The sequence below is a fragment of the Ruditapes philippinarum genome, unplaced genomic scaffold (genome assembly GCF_026571515.1).
Source record: "Ruditapes philippinarum isolate M1 unplaced genomic scaffold, ASM2657151v2 ctg1458_1_1_1_1, whole genome shotgun sequence".
Taxonomy (NCBI): Eukaryota; Metazoa; Mollusca; class Bivalvia; order Venerida; family Veneridae; genus Ruditapes; species Ruditapes philippinarum.
In genome coordinates this window covers 29,347-51,956 of record NW_026854856.1, presented here as the reverse complement: position 1 = coordinate 51,956, position 22,610 = coordinate 29,347, and the positions used below count along the sequence as shown (strand labels likewise).

At 33.7% G+C, this 22,610-nt stretch overlaps 1 protein-coding gene across 2 annotated transcripts in view; it reads right to left on the bottom strand.

Annotated features, from left to right (window-relative positions):
* Positions 1-22,610, bottom strand: part of LOC132741315 (glycerol-3-phosphate acyltransferase 1, mitochondrial-like) — a 40,749-nt gene that overhangs the window by 12,104 nt on the left and 6,035 nt on the right. The window contains exons 1-14 of one of the 2 annotated variants that reach the window (XM_060729443.1): positions 20,536-20,692; positions 19,411-19,705; positions 18,542-18,726; positions 14,395-14,502; positions 13,475-13,515; positions 12,867-12,951; positions 12,274-12,370; positions 10,788-10,924; positions 9,662-9,758; positions 4,198-4,327; positions 3,585-3,667; positions 2,849-2,962; positions 2,059-2,248; positions 859-929 (exon numbers count right to left, since the gene is read on the bottom strand). In XM_060729443.1, the coding sequence (XP_060585426.1) occupies positions 859-929; positions 2,059-2,248; positions 2,849-2,962; positions 3,585-3,667; positions 4,198-4,327; positions 9,662-9,758; positions 10,788-10,924; positions 12,274-12,370; positions 12,867-12,951; positions 13,475-13,515; positions 14,395-14,502; positions 18,542-18,726; positions 19,411-19,680 (1,608 nt within the window). In that variant the 5' untranslated portion in view covers positions 19,681-19,705; positions 20,536-20,692. Of the gene's footprint in view, positions 1-858; positions 930-2,058; positions 2,249-2,848; positions 2,963-3,584; positions 3,668-4,197; positions 4,328-9,661; positions 9,759-10,787; positions 10,925-12,273; positions 12,371-12,866; positions 12,952-13,474; positions 13,516-14,394; positions 14,503-18,541; positions 18,727-19,410; positions 19,706-20,535; positions 20,693-22,610 lie in introns of those variants that run through there. The other variant, XM_060729445.1, reaches the window with a different exon arrangement.

Sequence of the window (22,610 nt, the reverse complement as noted above, 5' to 3'; positions counted from 1 at the left end):
ATTTAGTAGGAAAATCATTGCCTGAGTTATGTGACTTAGTAAAAAAGGCAGAAAAATAATCCCAAGCTTCTCTACAATTCTTCTATTATTTGAGAGCTACCAAGAGCTAACAGAGAAAGTGGTTATGCCTTTACCACTAATAAAGATAGATAAAGTTGCACATTAAAACAATCATGGCTTTTAACTAAATTTTCATACTTTGATATGGAAGCCCATAAAAGTCAATAATCGACAGTTATACATTTAAATAAGGAAAAGTTTAACCACAAATACATGTATACTGTGATAAAGATTAATAGTATGTTAAAAGCTAAGAATATAATAATGATCTGGCCAACATAAGTATGTAAATATTTTATTATCGTAACATGTTCATATCTATTACAATAGATATCTACAAGAAAAAAATAACACAGCACCTGGCCACATGGCCCTATAAGTCACCAGAAACCATACAATTATAAAAAAGTAACATATGTATTTACACATATATTGTGATTTGTTTTCAAATACCAATTTGATTTGAATAATAACAAATATAAACACAGCTTGTTGCAATAAATAAATTAGACTTATGTCTCTTTTTTATAAAGTAGGATAGTTTAAAGAGAATGTTTAACTTTCTTTATAACAAGTACCAATTATCTTGCTGAATAGAGTATTGTATATGCCAAATATATTTAACATTTTATCTACTGGAACAAAAAATAATTAGCATTTGCCACCAGTAATGGCTTGATACACTTGGTAGCTTGACATCCCTTACACTTTAAATGGACTATTCCATATTCAAAGCTGGGTTAATCCATTACACAAATTCATCAGGTAAAGGGGTTAATAAGTACAGAGAAATGTTACCTGTCTATGTTTGGTAAGAAGGAGAAATGACAGTAACTGTGTACACATTATAGCTGACGTCTGCACGCAAGCTGAAATAAAAAATCAGGGATAACATTGTAGCATTGTGTTTTCCCAAGGTGATAATCAATTATCTCTAGTCAAGTCTGATCCACTTCACATGGTCAAACATGATGAATAATGTTTCTGACATATTGTCTGACATATTTACTCTTACCATACTAAATATCTTAAATGGACTTGTCCATTGTTCAATCTGGACAAAACCATTCATCATTTTTAGAGAACATTTTAAAACAACAAGTACTGATTGAATAGTGATGTGTGAACTGATCTAGGTCTGTACCAGTTGCTGCCTGGTAAGTTCCAAGAATAGACTTAAATGTGAGCCATGTCATGACAAAACCAACATAATGCGTTTGCGACCAGCATGGATCCAGACCAGCCTGCGCATCCGCATAGTCTGATCAGGATACATGCTGTTCGCTTACAGACCCTATAACAAGTAAATAAACTGATAGCGAACAGCATGGATCCTGATCAGACTGCGCGGATGCCCATGCTGGTCTGGATCCATGCTGGTTGCAAACTTATTATGTTGGTTTTGTCGTGACACAGCTCATATAATTAATAAAGGTCTATTGAAAACTTTAATGCAGCACGCCTCCAGATTCATGTTAATTTTCATGAAAATTTTGGAAATGTATTTAATAGTAAAATAGTGTGAGGTGAACAAATAAAGGAATTAACATATTGCAATCGGCACATTCAATCCAAGAAAATTACCAAAAATGCAAAAAACAGTCCTTACTGCGTTACTAACGCAGTAGAAATATGATTATAAAATACTGCAAAATCAGTCTTAAACCGCATATAACATGTAAAATATAACTTGGATCTTGAATGTTTTACCTTTCTTAAAAATTTTAGTATGCTTTTCTCAATATTGATTTTCTTGAAATATTTTGGCTCATCTAGAGGCGTGCTTAAAGAAACATGAGTAAATAGACACATTGGGAAGAAACCATAAATCCGTTGAAGCTAGATGTACAGGCTGGTCTGTGCTGGTGTTGTGGGTAGAATCTCTTACTACCAGAAGGTTAAGAGTCGATACAAAATGCAGACAATTTCAGAATATTTTGAGCACATTTTTAGATCTAAAGTATTATTAAAACCATTTTATTTGAACACTTGACTTACTGTGTAACACATGAAGGCCAACACGGTTGACTAGTTGTCTCTGATCCTCAGTAACAACGTCGGTTCCGTACAGGGACGTTAAACTACTGATACGAACAATATTAGGTGGGGAACCAGGATTGCTGAAATCTCCCGTGGATGAGTCAGGGCTCAGTGAGGGGCTCTGAAGCTGACAAGCTAGCATTAACTCCTGATCAAAATAAAGCATGTGATTAAAATAAAATAAACAGTTTCAATGCCGACTAGAATATAGCAAAATAATGAAGACATTTCTTTTATCTTGATAAATAATGTTATTGGGTGAAAATAAATTAAACTGGGCTTTATTAATAAATCCATGTCATTATAGCACAATTAATGTCTATAAAAATATTAATGTCTATAAAAATATACAAAGCAATATTGTAGGATATGAGCTTAAACCATATTGAAGCATAGACAAAGATGTACAATGCACATGTATATTATGGTGAACAGATATCAAATTCTACTTTTTGGTTTGTTACACTGCTTTACTGGTGATAATAAAATACGTCATGTGCTGCTCAGTGCATTATCTCAGGTATGACCAGGTCAAAAAGAACAAACCTTGACTTTACAATGTTTTGTATGGAAGTAAAATACTTAATCACATGAAAGAATAAAAAGTCCCTAGTGGAATTTTAAGCAAACAGTGGCCAGACCATGCAAGACAAGTTATTTGAAGTCAGCTGTTTGAACTGATTACCCACAAAGGTCTCTTACATATCAAATGCATTTATCAACTTTAACAAATTTTCTTGTAATTTACCTTCATTGAAAATGGTTGAGCGAAGTCGACTCTCACATTTCCGTAATGATTTCTCATTACTGACCAGATTCCACGGATAGCACCAAAAAATGACTCCTTCTTTTTAGCCACACCCTTCAATGATCAATAAAATAATCTCATAATATTCATCATACATGTACTTGCAAAAAAATATTATGCTAGTCTCTCATTTAACAAAAATATTATATTTCTGCTTTTAAAGTCTTTAACATTCAATCAGCTAGTGGCAGATTGTTATTTTTCTTGATCTTTAGTACTCAATCATTTTCAACCGTTTATAACCAGAATTTAGTACAAAGTGATAATAGACAAGTGGTTGTATATAATCTAATGCCCATGATTTTGGAGAAAAAAAATCTTCCAGAAATAACCAATTTGCTACAATATTGGTCGATGTTAGAAGCACTACAGTAAGACTACCTTAACTGATTTGTCCAGGTTTAAAAATGGGCAAGTGCACTTAAGATATGAGCCGCTTCATGACAAAACCAACAGTGTGTTTGCGACAGCATGGATCCAGACCAGCCTGCGCATCTGCGCAGACTGATCAGGATCCATGCTGTTCGCTTACCAACTCTATTACAAGTAGAGAAACTGATAGCGAACAGCATGGATCCTGATCAGACTGCGCTGATGCGCCGACTAGTCTGGATCCATGCTGGTCGCAAACCCATTATGTTGGTTTTGTCGTGACGCGGCTCAAAGTTTAACTTACCATCTGTTCATTGTTGAAGTTACCTTCCAACAACTTCTCATAACTGATACTGACTGGCACAATATACAGATCCTCTGCAATCCCTGAAAATAACAACACAAACATCAATAAATTATCTCCTTTTTAATAAAGATTAAGATCTTTCTAAATATTTGACAAGAGGGCTTTCATGGCCATGGATTGCTCACATGAGATTGAGTGCTAGAATGGGTCACAATTTTTCAATAATGAAGTAATTATGTGTGAACATTGGGTGTGTCATTCTTGACCCAAGCTGCATAATTAATAAAATAATCGTAGAAGTCTGCTAGAAAATGATGATGGATGGATGTAAAACATCATACAATCACTAAAACTCACCTTTGTGCACTGAGCTTAGGTAAGCAAAAATAGCAATTTCTTCTAGGTAAGTTCATAACTTAGCCTATCCATGTACAGATATTTACTTGATAATACACAAGTTTTTATTTTCGTTTTTTTTTATGTCAGGCTAAGAACCCTTTCAGACATATATGATCTTTTCTAATATTGCTACAATATAAATGTACAAACATTGGCTAAAAATATACATTAAGATAATTGGTAAAGAACTATGTAAATAAGTATAATATACCATTTGTTAACGAGTCTACCACTATTGACAGTAGGCCACCTTTCGGCTGTAACGCCTTTCCAGTACGACTTCGACCACCTTCTAAGAAAAATTCCAAGTTTTCTCCTTCACATAACAACTGTTCCATATACTGAAAATTAACAAATAACAAGCAATTATCATAGTATTGCAAGCAATCCATAAGTCCCCTACCGGATAGAACCTCATCAGCATTCTGAAGGGCCATTGGCCATTCACTAATGTGTAAATTTTTCTCTATTTTAAGTAAATTTGTTGGAAATGTTCTTTAAAAGTGATCACAGGAAAAAGTTTTTATGAACAGACAGACAGACGAACTGAAGGACACTCTAAAGTTAATATTTGAAACATCCCTGTTACCAAAATACATTTTAAAAAGCAAAATTCTTCAAGAGGAGATAACTTTGGAATTAAAGATGCAATTTCATAAAAGTTTCAGCTCTTTTTGACTAGTCACAATATTGTTATATTTGTCATGTTTTAAGCCTATTTGTTGCCAAGGCAACAAATATTTTTTCAAAATAGGGGGGACTGATAAGACCCTGCATAATCTCAAGATTGCATCTACCCTATGTCAAGTTTCATAAAAATATTTCCAGTACTTTTTGAGTTACCACTGAATTCAGTTTATGTGTACAATTTGCCATATTTTTCAGTCTATGTGTTGCCATAGAAACCAGAATTTTCAACATAGAAGAAAAGAAAAAGACGTGGTATAATCTCCATACTGCCATCTACACCATATTTAACAAATTTCATAAAAATATTTCTATTACTTTTTGCGTTAACACTGGATCCAGTTTATGTGTACAAAATTGCCATATTTTCAGTCTATTTGTTGCCATAGCAACCAGAATTTTCAACATAGGAAGAAAAGAAAAAGACGTGCATAATCTCCATACTGCCATCTATCCATATATCAAGTTTCATAAAAATATTTCAGTACTTTTTGCAAGTTATCGCGGGATCCAGTTTATGTGTAAAATTTGCCATATTTTCAGCCTATTTGTTGCCATAGCAACCAGAATTTTGAACATAGAAGAAAGAAAAAGACGTGCATAATCTCCATACTGCCATCTATCCATATATCAAGTTTCATAAAATATTTCCAGTACTTTTTGCGTTATCACTGGATCCCCAGTTTATGTGTAAAATTTGCCATATTTTCAGCCTATTTTGTTGCCATAGCAACCAGAATTTTTCAACATAGGAAGAAAAGAAAAACAGACGTGCATAATCTCCATTTACTGCCATCTATCCATATATCAAGTTTCATAAAAATATTTTCAGTACTTTTCAAGTTATCGCGGGATCCAGTTTTGTGGACGGACGGACTGACAGACAGACGGACGGACGGACAGACGGACGTTCTCACAGGACAGTAATTATGTGGCTACTCTATTGTTCTCTCTATTGTTCTTTTTAGCCACACAAAAGAAAATAGCCACATAAAAGCATTACAGAATGAATGACATCAAAGAGAAAGAACAGTTACCTATTGTCCCTCTAGCCACATAATTACTCTCCTGTGAGTGCGGACGGACAGAAGGACGGAGGGTATACCTAAAGTCCCCTCCGGTAAACCGGTAGGGGACTAACAAGCAATTATCATAGTATTGCAAAGCAATCCATAAGTCCCCTACCGGTTAAGAGCCCAAGCAACATTTGGAAGGGCCATTGGCCATTCACTTATGTTTTCTATTTTAAGTGATCACAAGTGAACAGTTTTATGTACAGACAGGACAGGACTGAATGGACACTCTAAAGTTATTTTTTAAACATCCTGTTTCAAAAATATAACATTTTTTGAAGCAAAATTTTAAAAAAACAAAGGAGATAACGATGTCATAAGTGATGTGAGTGTAACAAAGAACAATTAGTAATAAAGTATGAATATGAATGTATATTTTGAATTTGAAGTAAATGAAAGTTTAAAAGAACGAATAGGAAAAAAAAAAGTTTAAGGAGGATGTAATTCTGGAAATATGGATGCTAGATTTATAAACCTTGTCATATTATTGTCATATTATTATGATTTGTGAGTTTGAAGAAAATCCTATCATAATTGAAGAAATTTAACCAATTTCTCAAAAAAAAAGTCAAGTTTCAAAAGGGGCATAATTTCTGGAAATAGTCTTGCCCTACAGTAATTGAACACTCACAAATGTTGAGTGATAATAAGAAACATTTATATGAAGTTTGAAGTAGATACGTTCAGAAAAAAAGAAGTTGTTAAAAAAAAAAATGTTTTTTTCATGAAAATTTTTAAGTTCCAGGGAGAATAATTTCTGATAAATTTTGTGCTAGAGTTGTAAACTTGTCACATATGATGTTGGTTGATGACTAGCAACTTATATTTAAAGTTTGAAGAAAATACCTTAAGAATAAAGAACTTATAGTGAAAAAACTGAAAACTAGAATCAGAAATCTTGAAATTCAGTCTATTTGTTGCCTAGCAACCAGAATTTTCAATACACGAAGATAAAAAAGAATGTGCATAATTTCCATACTGCCATCTACCAATATGTCAAGTTTCATAAAAATATTTTCAGTAATTTTTGCGTTATCACTGGATCCAGGTTATGTGTAAAATTTGCCACATTTTCAGTCTATTTGTTGCTATAGCAACCAGAATTTTCAGCATAGGAAAAAAAGAAAAAAACGTGCATAATCTCCATACTGCCATCTATCCATATATCAAGTTTCATAAAAATATTTTCAGTACTTTTTGCGGTATCGCGGGATCCAGGTTATGTGTAAAATTTGCCATATTTTCAGTCTATTTGTTGCCATAGCAACCAAAATTTTCAACATAGGAAGAAAAGAAAAAGATGTGCATAATCTCCATACTGCCATCTATCCATATATCAAGTTTCATTAAAATATTTTCAGTAGTTTTTGCATTATCGCGGGATCCAGTTTTGTGGACGGACGGACTGACGGACGGACGTAAAGACAGACGGACAGAGGGTAAACCTAAAGTCCTCTCCGGTAAACCGGTAGGGGACTAAAAATGTCTTATCAACTAAACAAGTCACAACATTTTATAACAAGAGCTGTCGGTAGGACAGCAACGCTCGACTATTCTTAGTGCTTGATTGTAAAAAAACTGCTTGATACAGTTACCTCTTCCTGTTTACACAGTGTTGCATCTAGAATTTCAAAATTATGGGGGATTGTCCCCCACTCAACTGAAAAATGTGGGGGACTTGAAAAAAAATTGGGGGACACACATTTACAATACACTATGATCATTTATTTTACGTTCAGGCATTTTTGACAGCTATCGTCCGCTCAAAAACGGAAGTAGAAAAAATAAAATATTGACGAATACTACAAAACACGCGCGAGATGACCCAGTCGGCTGCTACACGCTTTTTAGTACGTATTTTAGTCATTACCACGAGTGAAAACAAACATGACTGAAGCTTTCAAGGCACGATGAAGATGAAATGAATAAAGTTAAACAAGAGGGCCATGATGGCCCTGAGGTCGCTCACCTGTATATAGGCGCCTCCAACCCCCACCCTCCCCACCCTAACGTTGCAGGGCCAATTTAACCCAAGGGCTTTTATTTGCACAAACTTGGTAGACACCCATAAGAAGATGTTTCATGCTAAATATCTAAGCTCTAGCTCATTGGGCTTTTTAAAAGAAGATTTTTTTTAAAGTTTTTACTATACACATATAGTTAAAAACAATGACACCCCTGGGGCCGGGCCAGTTTTGACCCCAAGGCTTTTATTTGAACAAAATTTGTAGACACTTACTAGAAGATGTTTCATGCTTAATATCTAAACTCTAGCTATTTGGGTTTTTTCAAAGAAGATTTTAAGTTTTTGCTATACACATATAAAGAAAATCAATGACCCCCGGGGCGGGGCCAATTTTGACCCCAGGTTTTTTATTTGAACAAACTTTGTAGACACTCACTAAAAGATGTTTCATGCTTAATATCTTAACTCTAGCTATTTGGGTTTTTTCAAAGAAGATTTTTAAGTTTTTGCTATACACATATAAGGAAAATGACCCCCAGGGCGGTGCCAATTTTGACCCCAGGGCTTTTATTTGAACAAACTTGGTAGACACCTATTAGAACATGTTTGATGCTAAATATCTTAGCCATAGCTCTTTGAGTTCTTTAAAAGAAGATTTTTTAAGTTTTTACTATATGCATATAGGGAAAATCAATGACCCCCCGGGGCCGGGCCAATTTTGACCCCAGGGCTTTTATTTGAACAAACTTGGTAGACACTCACTAGAAGATGTTTCATGCCAAATATCTTAGCTCTAGCTCTTATGGTTTTTTAAAAGAAGATATTTAAAGTTTTTCCTTTCGGTTGCCATGGCAACCAGAGTTCTGCATGGAAATAAATTCTTTGAACAATTTTTAAAGGTGACCACCAAAGGAACATTCCTGTGAAGTTTGGATGAAATTGGCTTAGTGGTTTATGAGGAGATGTCATTTAAAGTAAAAGTTTATGGACGGACGGACGACGGACGGACGGACGCCGGACGAAAAGTGATCACAAAAGCTCACCCTGTCACTTTGTGACAGGTGAGCTAAAAATTGTCAGATGCGCGACTTGGCGCGCGTTGACTTCATTAAAATGCGCGATCTGCATAAAATATGCGCAAATCGCGCATCCTAGATGCAACACTGTTTATAGGTTTGGGTAATGATGGTGAACAAGTGTGCAAAGTTTCAAAGCCATATGTCAATGGACTTTGAAAATATTTGAGGTATTACAAAAACTTTAACGTAAATTCTAAGTCGAAAAAAGGGGCATAATTCTGTCAAAATGATTGATACAGTTACCTCCTCCTGTATACGGGTTGGGGTAATGATGGTGAACAAGTGTGCAAAGTTTCAAAGCCATATGTCAATGGACTTTGAAAATATTTGAACTATTATAAAAACTTTAACGTAAATTCTAAGTCGAAAAAGGGGCATTATTCTGTCAAAATGCTTGATACAGTTACCTCCTCCTGTTTACAGGTTGGGGTAATGATGGTGAACAAGTGTGTACCTCCTCCTGTTTACAGGTTGGGGTAATGATGGTGAACAAGTGTGCAAAGTTTCAAAGCCATATGTCAATGGACTTTGAAAATATTTAAACTATTACAAAAACTTTAACATAAGTGGTTACGCCGACGCCGACACTCGGGTGACTACAATAGCTCTACTTATTCTTATTGAATAGTCGAGCTAATAAATATTGTAATTTAAACAACCAATTGAGAGAATTTCAACCTTAATCACATTATCTAAGTACATGTACCTGATTTTAGGTCTATAATGGCCTTTAAACTGAGCATTCAGTTTCTTCCCCTAAAGAAAGAGCCTCATTAAAGGCCTGTTTAAAATTCACTGCAAGATAATTAAAGTAACTAAAAATAGCTCAGCCATGCAATAATAGTTTCAACATAAGATGATTATACTTACAGAATGTAAAACACTTCTATATATGGTGTCTTTCTTCCCATTGTATTTGTCTAATTTTCTACGAATAAAAAACCCTCCAAGCCCTCTCATCAGGAAACTGCAAATTTACAATCATAATTAAATAAGGAATTGGAACAAAATGAATACCTGCATCTCATAAAATTTCTGGTTTACAGGTTTTTTGTTTTTTTTCAGTTGGTTTAAATGTTTCACACAGTGTAGAGGTCAAATGTCACACACAGTGTAGAGGTCGAATGTTTAAAAAAGTGTAGAAGTTAAATGTTCCACATAGTGCAGAGGTTAAAATGTTTCACACAGTGTAGAGGTCAAATGCCACACACAATGTAGAGGTCAATGTCACACACAGTGTAGAGGTCAAATGTCACACACAGTGTAGAAGTCAAATGTCACACACAGTGTAGAGGTCGAATGTTTCATAAAGTGTAGAAGTTAAATGTTTCACATAGTGCAGAGGTTAAAATGTTTCACACAGTGTAGAGGTCAAATGCCACACACAGTGTAGAGGTCAATGTCACACACAGTGTAGAGGTCAAATGCCACACACAGTGTAGAGGTCAAATGCCACACACAGTGTAGAAGTCAATGTCACACACAGTGTAGAGGTCAAATGTCACACACAGTGTAGAAGTCAAATGTCACACACAGTGTAGAGGTCGAATGTTTCAAAAAGTGTAGAAGTTAAATGTCACACAAAGTGTAGAGGTCAAATGTCACACACAGTGTAGAGGTCAAATGTCACACACAGTGTAGAAGTCAAATGTCACACACAGTGTAGAGGTCGAATGTTTCAAAAAGTGTAGAGGTCAAATGTCACACACAGTGTAGAAGTTAAAGTTTCACATAGTGTAGAGGTTAAAATGTTTCACATAGTGTAGAGGTCAAATGACACATACAGTGTAGAGGTCAAATGCAAACTTTGCATGGTCCAGACGTACCAGGCTCTATATTGTTGATTAAAAGATGACCACAATTTTTATTGTCCATAATGTTTCAACATGTAAGTTGGACAAGTACATTTTTGAAAATCAGTTTCTGGATTATTAAAATCTAGTAATTTCTAACATAGAACATGTAAAGTAGCAGATCAAACTGTGTCAAAACTTACCCAAACAACGGGATATTAAGGTTATCCCCAGCAGCTATGTTAGGATTTTTAATGTCGTAATTCCACATTATAAATGTTATGATGATATAATCTAGATGACTCTTGTGTAGTGGCAAGAACAACAATGGTACACCTCTCTGTAAAACGTAACATAGAAAGTAAAATAGCATAATCAACTTGTTACAAGGAACTCCTTCAAACAAGGTTAATAAGCAAGAGCACCATGTGCGGTGTTAAAGATCGTCTGTTAAAGTAATCACTAATCTTACAATGATCTCACAGTGATCATAAAAGCATGTCTTTTTATTCTAAACAGAAAAGCTAATGAACATGTACATCTGGCTAAAACCATTAAAATAAATATCCAAATTTTCTGTTTAACAAATTATTTTGAAAATGAGAAGTTACGTCATTAAATTTACAAGTTGCCAAAGTTTGTCATATCTATTCATGGATGCTATTTCTGATTTATAAACATTTGAAAACAAGTTTTGTTCGTTTGTTTTGCGTTTTATTTTACTTCACATCGACACAGTATAGGTCATATCGCGACATTCCAGCTTTACTGGTGGAGGAAGACCTCAGGTGCCCTTCCGTGCATTATTTCAGGCACAAACGGGCACCTGAGTAGAACCACCAACGTATCGTAAGCTAGCTGGATAGCTTCCTCACATGAAAGAATCCAAAGTCCCTGTCAGGATTTGAACCCACAGCCGTGAGGGGCAAGTGATTTGAAGTCAACGACCTTAACCACTCAGCTTGAAAACAAGAGAGCATAATTAAGATGTGTATGTTCTTCATACAAGAATATGGTAGAAAAACTACAAGTGTCATGTGGGAACATTTGACATATTTAGTTCCTGGCTTCATGCAAGTAAAAGAGTCTTTTCTTCTATTAAGTTAAATGCATACATTAAAATTGCTTGCCTCCAGATCAGCCAAAATATTTCAAGAAAATCAAAAGATTTTACGAAAAGTAAAAAGAGTCAAGATTCAAGTAACAATTTACAGATTATAAGTGATTAATAACTGATTTTGTAATATTTATCTCCATATTCTACACTGCATGATTAACACAGTAAAAGTCATTTAATGCAAACTTTTGCTTATATACATGGATTGTAAGTTCATTACTTTCTTTGTTCATTTCTCAACATTTTATTTTTAAAAACATTTTCCAAAATTTTCATGAGAAATAGCATGAATCTGGAAGCATGCTGCTTTAAAACATATTCCACATATTGTTTCATTTTACGCCTTTTCCCCACAGTTTTTCAGTCATATAGGCAGGTAGTTTCCTAACCATCGTTCCTGGAGAGTTACACCAGTACTAGACTACCTTCCTCTGTGCTAAACTACCAAAGCATCTCCCGGGGATCGAACCCACGCCAGAGAGGTTACTGGATTAGAAGTCATTGACTCTAAACCCTCCACCCAGAGGCGGTGTCACAAGCTAAAGATTATGAGTTGAAAGAGATGTACATACCTTAGATGCTGTCTTCACCATTTTCATCTGCCCCTTATGTACAACCAGACCACTCAGCATGAGGCTCAAGAAATAATGTAGAAATGTTCCTGTCAATCTAAAAATAACAAATACATCTAATTATTATTATGTCCTTTAACCCTTTCAAAGCATGGAAAAAACCTATCTTGGTACCAAATTCTATCAATAGAAACCCTTTACACCTAAAAAAAAAAGGGAACAAAATCGCTTATATAAACCATTATCAAGAATATGTACATATTACTTGTGGAAGATGTACATGTATATTTAAAATATAACTAGACACTAGAAATTTATAGGACTGGTTCCCATTTATTTAAACAGCTTAAAAGCTTAGCACTTAACTTGCAACCAGTCTGGTACTTAATCAGTATAAAATGTATTACCATATTTTGAAATTTTCCCTAAATACAATGAATGGTATGGTCTAGAATGAGAGATGGGCAAATCCATTTAAAATATTTAGAGTTGCCAGGGTTTATCTGATGACCGTCATACATTCTTAACTCATGTATGTATCCAAAGATATTTACAGACTTTATAATATCAGATATAAACAAATGTTGTCATACTTTGTGAGAACATTAGAGATTTTGGATTTCATATTGTGTAGAATATCTCTAGCTCTCTTCTCTAACTTCGCTTGGTCTTGTTGTACTGTAAAAAAACAAAGTTTTATCATTATAACATGATGTAAGAAATAACTCCTAAACAGTATATGTGAGCAAGAACTTCGTAACTTTATTATTATTATTTTTGGCAGGGTTTTTCCTTGCACAATATTTGGTCATGTTTCATGTCACACCAACACTGTTAAAGTCACATGGCCAGTGGTGGAGGAAGACATCAGGTGGCCTTCATTCATTATTTCAGATGTGAACTTGCACCTGATAATATTCCTTGGCACTCTATAAGCTGCTCATTGCAATAATTTTTTTTTAATTTTATTTTTCTAATAAGAAGAAAGTTAAATATTACCTTTCCTCATTGATAACTGTATACTGCTTTATACCTTTTAAAAGTCATCTATATAAAACATCAATGTCAACTCTGGGAAAAAAAAAATTTGAGCAGCGCCATGACAAAAATATGGCTATTATTATGTGGCTGGTCGCAAACACATTATGTTGGTTTTGTCATGGTGCGGCTCAAATTTTAGTATTGTCAACCAAAATCATACCTTCTTCTGCCAATAATTCTGCATGTATGACATCAAGCACTCTGAAAAATATAACAATATCATACATGATTAGTGAACTTATTGACAGATAACACTTTAACATACATGAATCTTGCCTATCAAGTAAAATACATTACTGTTTATACTCATTAATTTATAATGCAAAAGTGGCAATGTTGAATTATTTTATAACCAGTTATATAAGAAAGATATTGTTTGCTGCTTTTATAGCATCAAGAAATCATTTAAAAAGAGCATGTTTTTTTTTCTTGTCCATGTGATATTAAAGGGTATAGATCTGTATCTTATGAAATATTTTAATAAAATTTATTAACAGTAAAATTATATTGGTTCCATTATTATATGGTTGATTCCTGAAAAGGTTCTATTATATAATGTCTCTTGTTATTTAATGCACATGAATAATGTACATAAACAGACAAGTGGGCCATGATGGCCCTAAAATCGCTCACCTGGTGACCCCATTTTTTTTCTGCTTAAAATGTATCTGTTATCATATTCTAACAACATGCCAAGTTTAAAGAAATTCTATTGAACAGTTTTAATTTTGCCTATATGTCTATATGAAAACTCCCGAAAAACGTCCTTCAAGCAAAAGTTTACGGTCGGGTGGACGCCGGACGAAAAGCGATCACAAAAGCTCACCATGTCACTTTGTGACATGTGAGCTAATAAAATGTTCCGGAACAAAATATTATTTTGCAATTTAAAATATGTTTAGCAATGATTTTGTGCATGCACCATTAAGTTTTAAGGCAATAAATTACCATATTTATTTCATATTTAGCATTTTGGAGGTATACTTTTTTAAAATTCAGACAATAATTTTTGCATCAGATATATAGCTTTATATACTTTAATGAAAGAAATGTCATTTACACAATAACAGATATTATTACCTCTGGCTAGTGAGTGTGGCCATACTCAGTTCTGGGTATTTATGTTGTGTTCTCGTCCTCCATGAATAGACTAGTGTAGAGAACTGACGTGACAACAAACCACTCCCTCTGTAAAAATATTGTACAGATCGTGTTAGAATAAATACATGGTGGTAGATTATTAACCTTTTGTAATCACTGATTAGAGCGGGTGTGGGTATTACCGAACACTTAAGGTGAAATAAGTAGTATTCGGTAATACACGCAGTAATCACGATTTTCAATTGACATTTGACGAATATGAGTTTTCCTTTACATTTACATGCAAGAAACACTTATCTACGCACATTATCTAAAGAGTTATGACATTTCATATATAAGACCTGACTGCTTCTATTACCGACCATATGCGTGTAATACCGAACACACATGCGTGTATTTCCGAACACTGCCAACTTTTTTAAAAAAAAACGTTAATCTTCACCTGAAATATAGATAAATTAAAAACAAATCATTTCACTATTGATGTAAGCAATATTTGTTTCGCAAGTATTCACTATTGAACAATGTATTACCAGAGACATAGATAACATGTTAGATTACGTGTTCAAATGTGTAAATATTAAATAAGACCAATTAATTTTCATTCAATAACAGCTGACATTGTGATCTTAACAATATTTGTACTCAAAAGAGGTACTTGTCAGGTACTTAGGTAATGTGAAATCTACGTAAATCTGTATCTTTAACTCCTCCCTAAGGTAGTGTTTGAACTCAGAAAACAATCTTTTAATCTTTAACCTTTTCTGGGGAAACAATCAATCGATCTCTCTCTCTCTCTCTCTCTCCCCTTTCTCTTTTCCAAGCTGAATGGTTGTACGAAGAGTCAGTTCAGGGTTGCGGCGAAAGTAACCCTCCAGCCAAGATCTGCTAGGTTTGTTTTCACGAAAGCTGTTCCGGGACTTTCACCATAAAGTATTTTCAAGTTCAAGTGTGTGCAAGCTCTTGTCTTGTGCCTCCATAGCCGATAATTGAGACATGACGTGCATGACCAATTCTACAATACATCTATCCTCAGACTTTAGTTAGAACAGGCCAACTTATGACCGGGACAGTATTCTGAGGGGTGGACTATGGAATCCCATCCTTTTTTTGATGCTTGGTTTCAACTAACAGAGTTCAAACGATCTAATTCAGCTATATGGTCAAGCATTTAATTCTGCTCAATTACGCTCTCGTTTTGCGTTTTTCTCCCTGCTCATTCATAAAAAGAAATTGTCTATGTCTGTCTGATCATTTTTTTCTTTCTCTAGAGCTATTTATTTGTTTATCTATTTATTTGTTATTCTATTTTTATATTTACTTATTAATTTATTTATCTTTCTATATATCTTTTTGATTGGTTGAATGATAGCATTAATTAATTAATTAATTAATTTATTTATTTATTTTAATCAATTGATTGATAATTGCTTAATTAATTTATTTTATTTATTTAGATGTATGAAATTATTTATTTTGTATTTAGATAAATTTATATCGCTATAATAATGATAACTGTGTTGTTTTAATCAGTGTAGGCATTGAGTTCGGTAATACACACATGACAAAATTTAACTGCTTGTAATTCCGAACATGCAAATAACTCAGTAAACAAGCATTTGATAGTATTGCGGGCAATACAGTAGTCCCCTACCGGTCCCTCAAAAAGTTCTTTAATTGTCATACACTCCTGTGTATTGCCATTTATAATGAATTTGAGGATGAAGTCTGTATTTGAAAATATCGACCACAAAACATAATAAAACAAGTTTCATAAAAATATTTCCAGTACTTTTTGAGTTATCACTGGATTCCGTTTATGTGTAAAATTTGCCATATTTTCAGTCTATGTGTTGCCATAGCAACCAGAATTTTCGACATAGGAAGAAAAGAAAAAAACGTGCATAATTTCAAGACTGCCATCTACCCATATGTCAAGTTTCATAAAAATATTTCCAGTACTTTTTGCGTTATCACTGGATCCAGTTTATGTGTAAAATTTGCCATATTTTCAGCCTATTTGTTGCCATAGCAACCAGAATTTTCAACATAGGAAGAAAAGAAAAAGACGTGCATAATCTCAAGACTGCCATCTACCCATATGTCAAGTTTCATAAAAATATTTCCAGTACTTTTTGCGTTATCACTGGATCCAGTTTATGTGTAAAATTTGCCATATTTTCAGCCTATTTGTTGCCATAGCAACCAGAATTTTCAACATAGGAAGAAAAGAAAAAGACGTGCATAATCTCCATACTGCCATCTATCCATATACCAAGTTTCATAAAAATATTTTCAGTACTTTTCAAGTTATCGCGGGATCCAGTTTTGCGGACGGACGGACTGACGGACTGACAGACAGACGGACGGACAGACGGACGGACAGACGGACGGAGGGTAAACCTAAAGTCCCCTCCGGTAAACCGGTAGGGGACTAATAAATATCTAAGTGACATATTAAGTTATTTCCCATATCACAGTACATGTATTAGTTTCACAAATAACAAGAAACATGTGACTTATCAAAATCACGTGACCAGATAACCTTATGACGTCGGGTATCTAAAATTAAAATATTTGTAACGGAGCACATTCTTGTCAAGCATAGTAGTATTTTAGTCTTGGAAATCTTTGCTTTGTCAAGTATCACGTTGGCAATATTACAGATATGTCGGGAAAGGAAGTGACATCATGTTTCTGATGTCACTGCCTTATAAGAAGAACATTAAGAAGGTTATGGTGGAAAAAAAATTGTGTTCGGAAATACATGCACGTTCGGTAATACCCACACCCGCTCTATCACATGCCTATGCCAGAATGGTCATGCCAGCATGCATAATTCTACCCTAACAAAACTTAATACCTAAATTTGGCTCGTCGGTCTTTCAATACAGATATAATCATTCACCATTTTTTAGGGAAAGTTTAAAATCAGTACTGACTGAGTAGCAAGCTGTGCAGATCATGATCAGACAACACTGGTTTCTTGGATAGTATCTGCTGCTGACATGAAATTTTACTTGTGTATGTCATGAAAATTTTCGCAACATTTTTTTAAGTCTTAATTCTGTTTGTTTAGGTCTAGTTCAAACATTACAGAATTTCGATGTGTATTATACTACTAGTATTAGGTTGATTTCTGCCATCTCATTTTTAGAAAATGGGCACGATATGTGCAAGGTACTGGATTCAAAACTGAGGTCTATGAACCCAACACTCTACTGAACTAACAAGGCAAGCCAAATTAACTTGAACATTTAATAGTGCTCTACTGAACTAACAAGGCAAGCCAAATTAACTTGAACATTTAATAGTGCTCTACTGAACTAACAAGGCAAGCCAAATTAACTTGAACATTTAATAGTACTCTACTGAACTAACAAGGCAAGCCAAATTAACTTGAACATTTAATAGTACTCTACTGAACTAACAAGGCAAGCCAAAGTAACTTGAACATTTAATAGTACTCTACTGAACTAACAAGGCAAGCCAAATTAACTTGAACATTCAATAGTACTCTACTGAACTAACAAGGCAAGCCAAATTAACTTGAACATTTAATAGTACTCTACTGAACTAACAAGGCAAGCCAAATTAACTTGAACATTTAATAGTACTCTACTGAACTAACAAGGCAAGCCAAATTAACTTGAACATTTAATAGTACTCTACTGAACTAACAAGGCAAGCCAAATTAACTTGAACATTTAATAGTACTCTACTGAACTAACAAGGCAAGCCAAATTAACTTGAACATTTAATAGTACTCTACTGAACTAACAAGGCAAGCCAAATTAACTTGAACATTTAATAGTACTCTACTGAACTAACAAGGCAAGCCAAATTAACTTGAACATTTAATAGTACTCTACTGAACTAACAAGGCAAGCCAAATTAACTTGAACATTTAATAGTACTCTACTGAACTAACAAGGCAAGCCAAATTAACTTGAACATTTAATAGTACTCTACTGAACTAACAAGGCAAGCCAAATTAACTTGAACATTTAATAGTACTCTACTGAACTAACAAGGCAAGCCAAATTAACTTGAACATTTAATAGTACTCTACTGAACTAACAAGGCAAGCCAAATTAACTTGAACATTTAATAGTGCTTCATGTACCTTAGTTCATGCCTGACGTCCAGTATATTTCTCATACCCTCCGTACTTGTTGTAGAAGTTATCAAATCTTTTTGACTATTTGGCATGCACGAGCAGCAATGACCCATCATAGGTCTTGATGAGCTAAAATGTTCGGGTAAAATCGAAGGTGACGTCTTGAACTGTGCAATGGTGGCATTTTGTACCTAAAATCATTTGAAACATTTTATTTAAAACAGATATATAGAAAAATAAAAATATTGTGCTCTCATTAATTTGTTCTTTGGAAGTGAAGAAAAAAAGTCATTTTAATCAATCTCATTAAAAACATCATATACTTACTCTCCTTCTACAACCCTTCACTAGGTAGAGTAACGGAGTGAAACGAGTAACAGAGCCAAATTGATGATCTGATTTTATTGAGATTGCATTTTAATGTGACTCAGATAGTGAATAACTGATATTGTGTCCGAATTAACACTTGTCCAAAGTAACTTAAATGCATTTAGAGTAGTTGCAGTAATGCTATTGTTTTTATTTCTCAAAACCTTCTTATTTCTTGGTGACCTGTTATAGTTTAAAAAAAAAATTACTCATTGACCATTTATCCGAACCATCTTTTGATCCTGTTGCTTTTCGGCAAATAAGTACAGTTATAATAATGTAGTATTTTTGTCATCAATCAAAATACTGATTTGTTTACTTTTCGCTACTTTTATGACAAATAATTCACAGTTCCAGTCTCTTCAGTTGTTAAGCTTCTACCATGTAGCATGCTCTAAAACCATTATTTAAATGTTATCAAACTCATGTCTGCCCTGTTTAAGAAATGAAAATAATATTCCTTTCTGAGTAATATTGCCCTAGTGTCTGTTGTAACTGCAACTCACCGCTTCTGCAGGTAAGGCTACCAGTCTGTTTCGCTCTCGCGGACGCCTTCTCTCTAATGGTTTCACATTATCACCAAACTTATCACGCCATTTTCTTCTTCCCGACTGTAATGCCTGCTCAGCATCCCCGTTCTGTGACGGTTTGACTCTCATTGGTTCCCGACTTCTGTCAGTGCCCCCTGGTGGTGGACCACTCCTACCCTTCGGTCCTCTATTCTCCCATTTTGCATATACATGATCGAGGTTCGGCAATTCTGCTGACACAGGCATTTTTTACAGTTAACTTTTATAGAATCTAGAACAATAAAAGTTAACAAAATAGTTATATAGTAATGAAATAAATGTACAAAAATAATACACTGTGCAGATGGGCATGCTTGACTGGCTCTATGCTGGTGAATAAAGGCAGATCACATTCTGTACCAGACGATTAAAGGTTTAAAAATGTTTTGGTCAAACAGAAGTTATATTATTAATCTTCATTATACTTCCCATTACTTGAGTTTTATGTCAAAAAACTAGAATACATTCTCTTAAAATGACATTATGCTCATATTTTCATAGTCAAGTTGAGCTGAATTGACTGTGTATTTTCTAGAGATTGACTGTTAAAATCCTGTTTGACCAACCGTTTGGGGCATAAAAATGCTAGTGGTTGACAGTGCACAAAAGGGGCATAACTCAAAAGTAACTCAGGGTTTTGAGATATGTGCCAAAATCACAGAGAACAGGTGTGTGAAATAACCTTTAGTTTCAACCCAATCCCTTAAGAAGTTTTGGAGTTGCCAACTTGCATGCAAAAAATTAACTTGAGTGTGATGGCAAATGCAACAGTAATGCCAATGCCAGGGTGAAAAGAATAGCTCCCCCTATTCTTCAAGTAGTCGCGCTTAAAATATTAAGTAAGTAAATGTAGTATATGTTCATATTTATCTATTAAAATTAAATTTACATCATTTTGAAATGATAATGAATATAATATTTTTTATTTTTTCTTGTACTTACTTTGTAACAAAAAATATACTAGATTCTACAAAATATCCAAGAAATTTAATAATGAAAACTTATATAATATAACTGCATGTAATTTCTTTTTATTTCATAAGTTTTTACATTTAAATTTACCTATTTTTCATTAAAAGTTAAAATAAAATCCACAGATCACTGATCACATGTAACCACTCTAAATCAACATTTTGTAATCATCCTTGAATACAAACACTCATAACATAACATCACTGACATGTAGGTTAGTTAAATTTTCCTGTCAAGGTTAAAGCCTTCATAACAAACTTGTCACTGTTTTATAGGTATATAATAATCAATATAACACTTTAAAGGAGCCTGAGGTGATAATAATGGAGATTCAATGATTACTTTGCCAATGTTTTGCTGTAAAATTACCATTAATTGCCCTTTTTTTCCAAAAAAAAATTTATTTTTTTTAAATTGTACATGTAAAAAAATTTTTATATCCCATATCCTTGACATTTTCCACTGTTATAATTACCATTGTTAGGTTAGAGGAGACAATATTTCAGTCATGTGCATTACATAAAAAGTTACATTTCAGGTGCAATGTAACTTCAAAAGCAATATTTCAGGTGCAATACTTCAGAAGCATTTTATTTCAGGTGCATTACTTCAGAAGCAATATTTCAGGTGCACTACTTCAGAAGCAATATTTCAGGTGCACTACTTCAGAAGTAATATTTCAGGTGCAATACTTCAGAAGTAATATTTCAGATGCATTACTTCAGAAGCATTTTATTTCAGGTGCATTACTTCAGAAGCAATATTTCAGGTGCACTACTTCAGAAGCAATATTTCAGGTGCAATACTTCAGAAGTAATATTTCAGGTGCAATATTTCAGAAGTAATATTTCAGGTGCATTACTTCAGAAGCAATATTTCAGGTGCATTACTTCAGAATAGGCAATTATTTAGGTGCATTTCTCTATTTATTTCAAGAACATTATTTCAGAAGCATTTAAAGTACATTTGATGTATTTCTTTAAGAAACATTTAATTAAATGCATTATTTCAGAAGCATGAAGCCATTATTTCAGATGCATTCAGAAGCATTCATTCTACAGAACTGCTTCAAATGCCAGTTCATTATTTCAAAAGCATTAGGTCATTCTATAAAATTTAATAACTGAAAACTTAATAAAAACATGTCAAAATTAAAGGTACTGATAAAACCTAAAAAAAAACTAAAAAAAACAAAAAACCATTATCACTTGATAGTAATTGGTTACTAGAAAGTCGTATGTTAATTTTTTTATCTATTGTGTAATCTTCATGACTTTGAACTTTTTGAACATCTAATTCAACACGTTATATCTGATTTGACCTTGACACCTACATCATGATAAGCCCTACCAGCTCAATGTCCTGTCAATTTATCATCATTTTATAACAGTACAATGTTCTATTATAACAATGAAATGTGCTGTAGTGAAAAGTTTAATTTAATCTGTCCAAAGTGCACATTAGCGGAAATTAACCCCACACACATTGGCCTTGATTTTTCAACAATATTTTCCACACTCCCTTTAACACAAATCTACAATACTAAAACATAAACTCAGCTGTTTCAATCTCAGTTTGTTTGAATGATCTGAATAATAAAATAAGATAAGCTTTTAATTAATAAATCTTTTAAAGTTGTATTTTATAATGATGTACAGTTTATCCTGCACCCTATTAAACCACACTACACTATTGCAACAGTATTGTCCTCTTTTGTAAAATTTGACCATTAAAAATAAAATTAACCGTTAACTTGCTGGAACCAGACGTAAATAGCCTTTGCCACAGTTATAGAACCAGCCCTGCAGTTTATTGCAGTCTGACCAGGGTCTACTGTTGGCTCACTGCCTTGTATATATGAAATTTTCATCTTGATTTAAAATGAAAATTAAAATTTATAATGCAAAGGTCGGAAAATAATGGAAGCTGCATGGACAAAATCCATTCATGAAATTTTGAAAGTTAGAAGTACAACACTGAACTTATGAAATAGAATTGTGTCCAGTTTTGCAAATGTCAAATAAATATTATAACACTAAAATAAAAGAGTTTATGGTAAAGAATAAGACATCAAGGACATACAAAAAAGTAACTAGGCTCTATAACGCTAGCATAATGTTTATTAGCACCCAAAGGTTTAAAAAGAAATTTTAATCAAGATCACT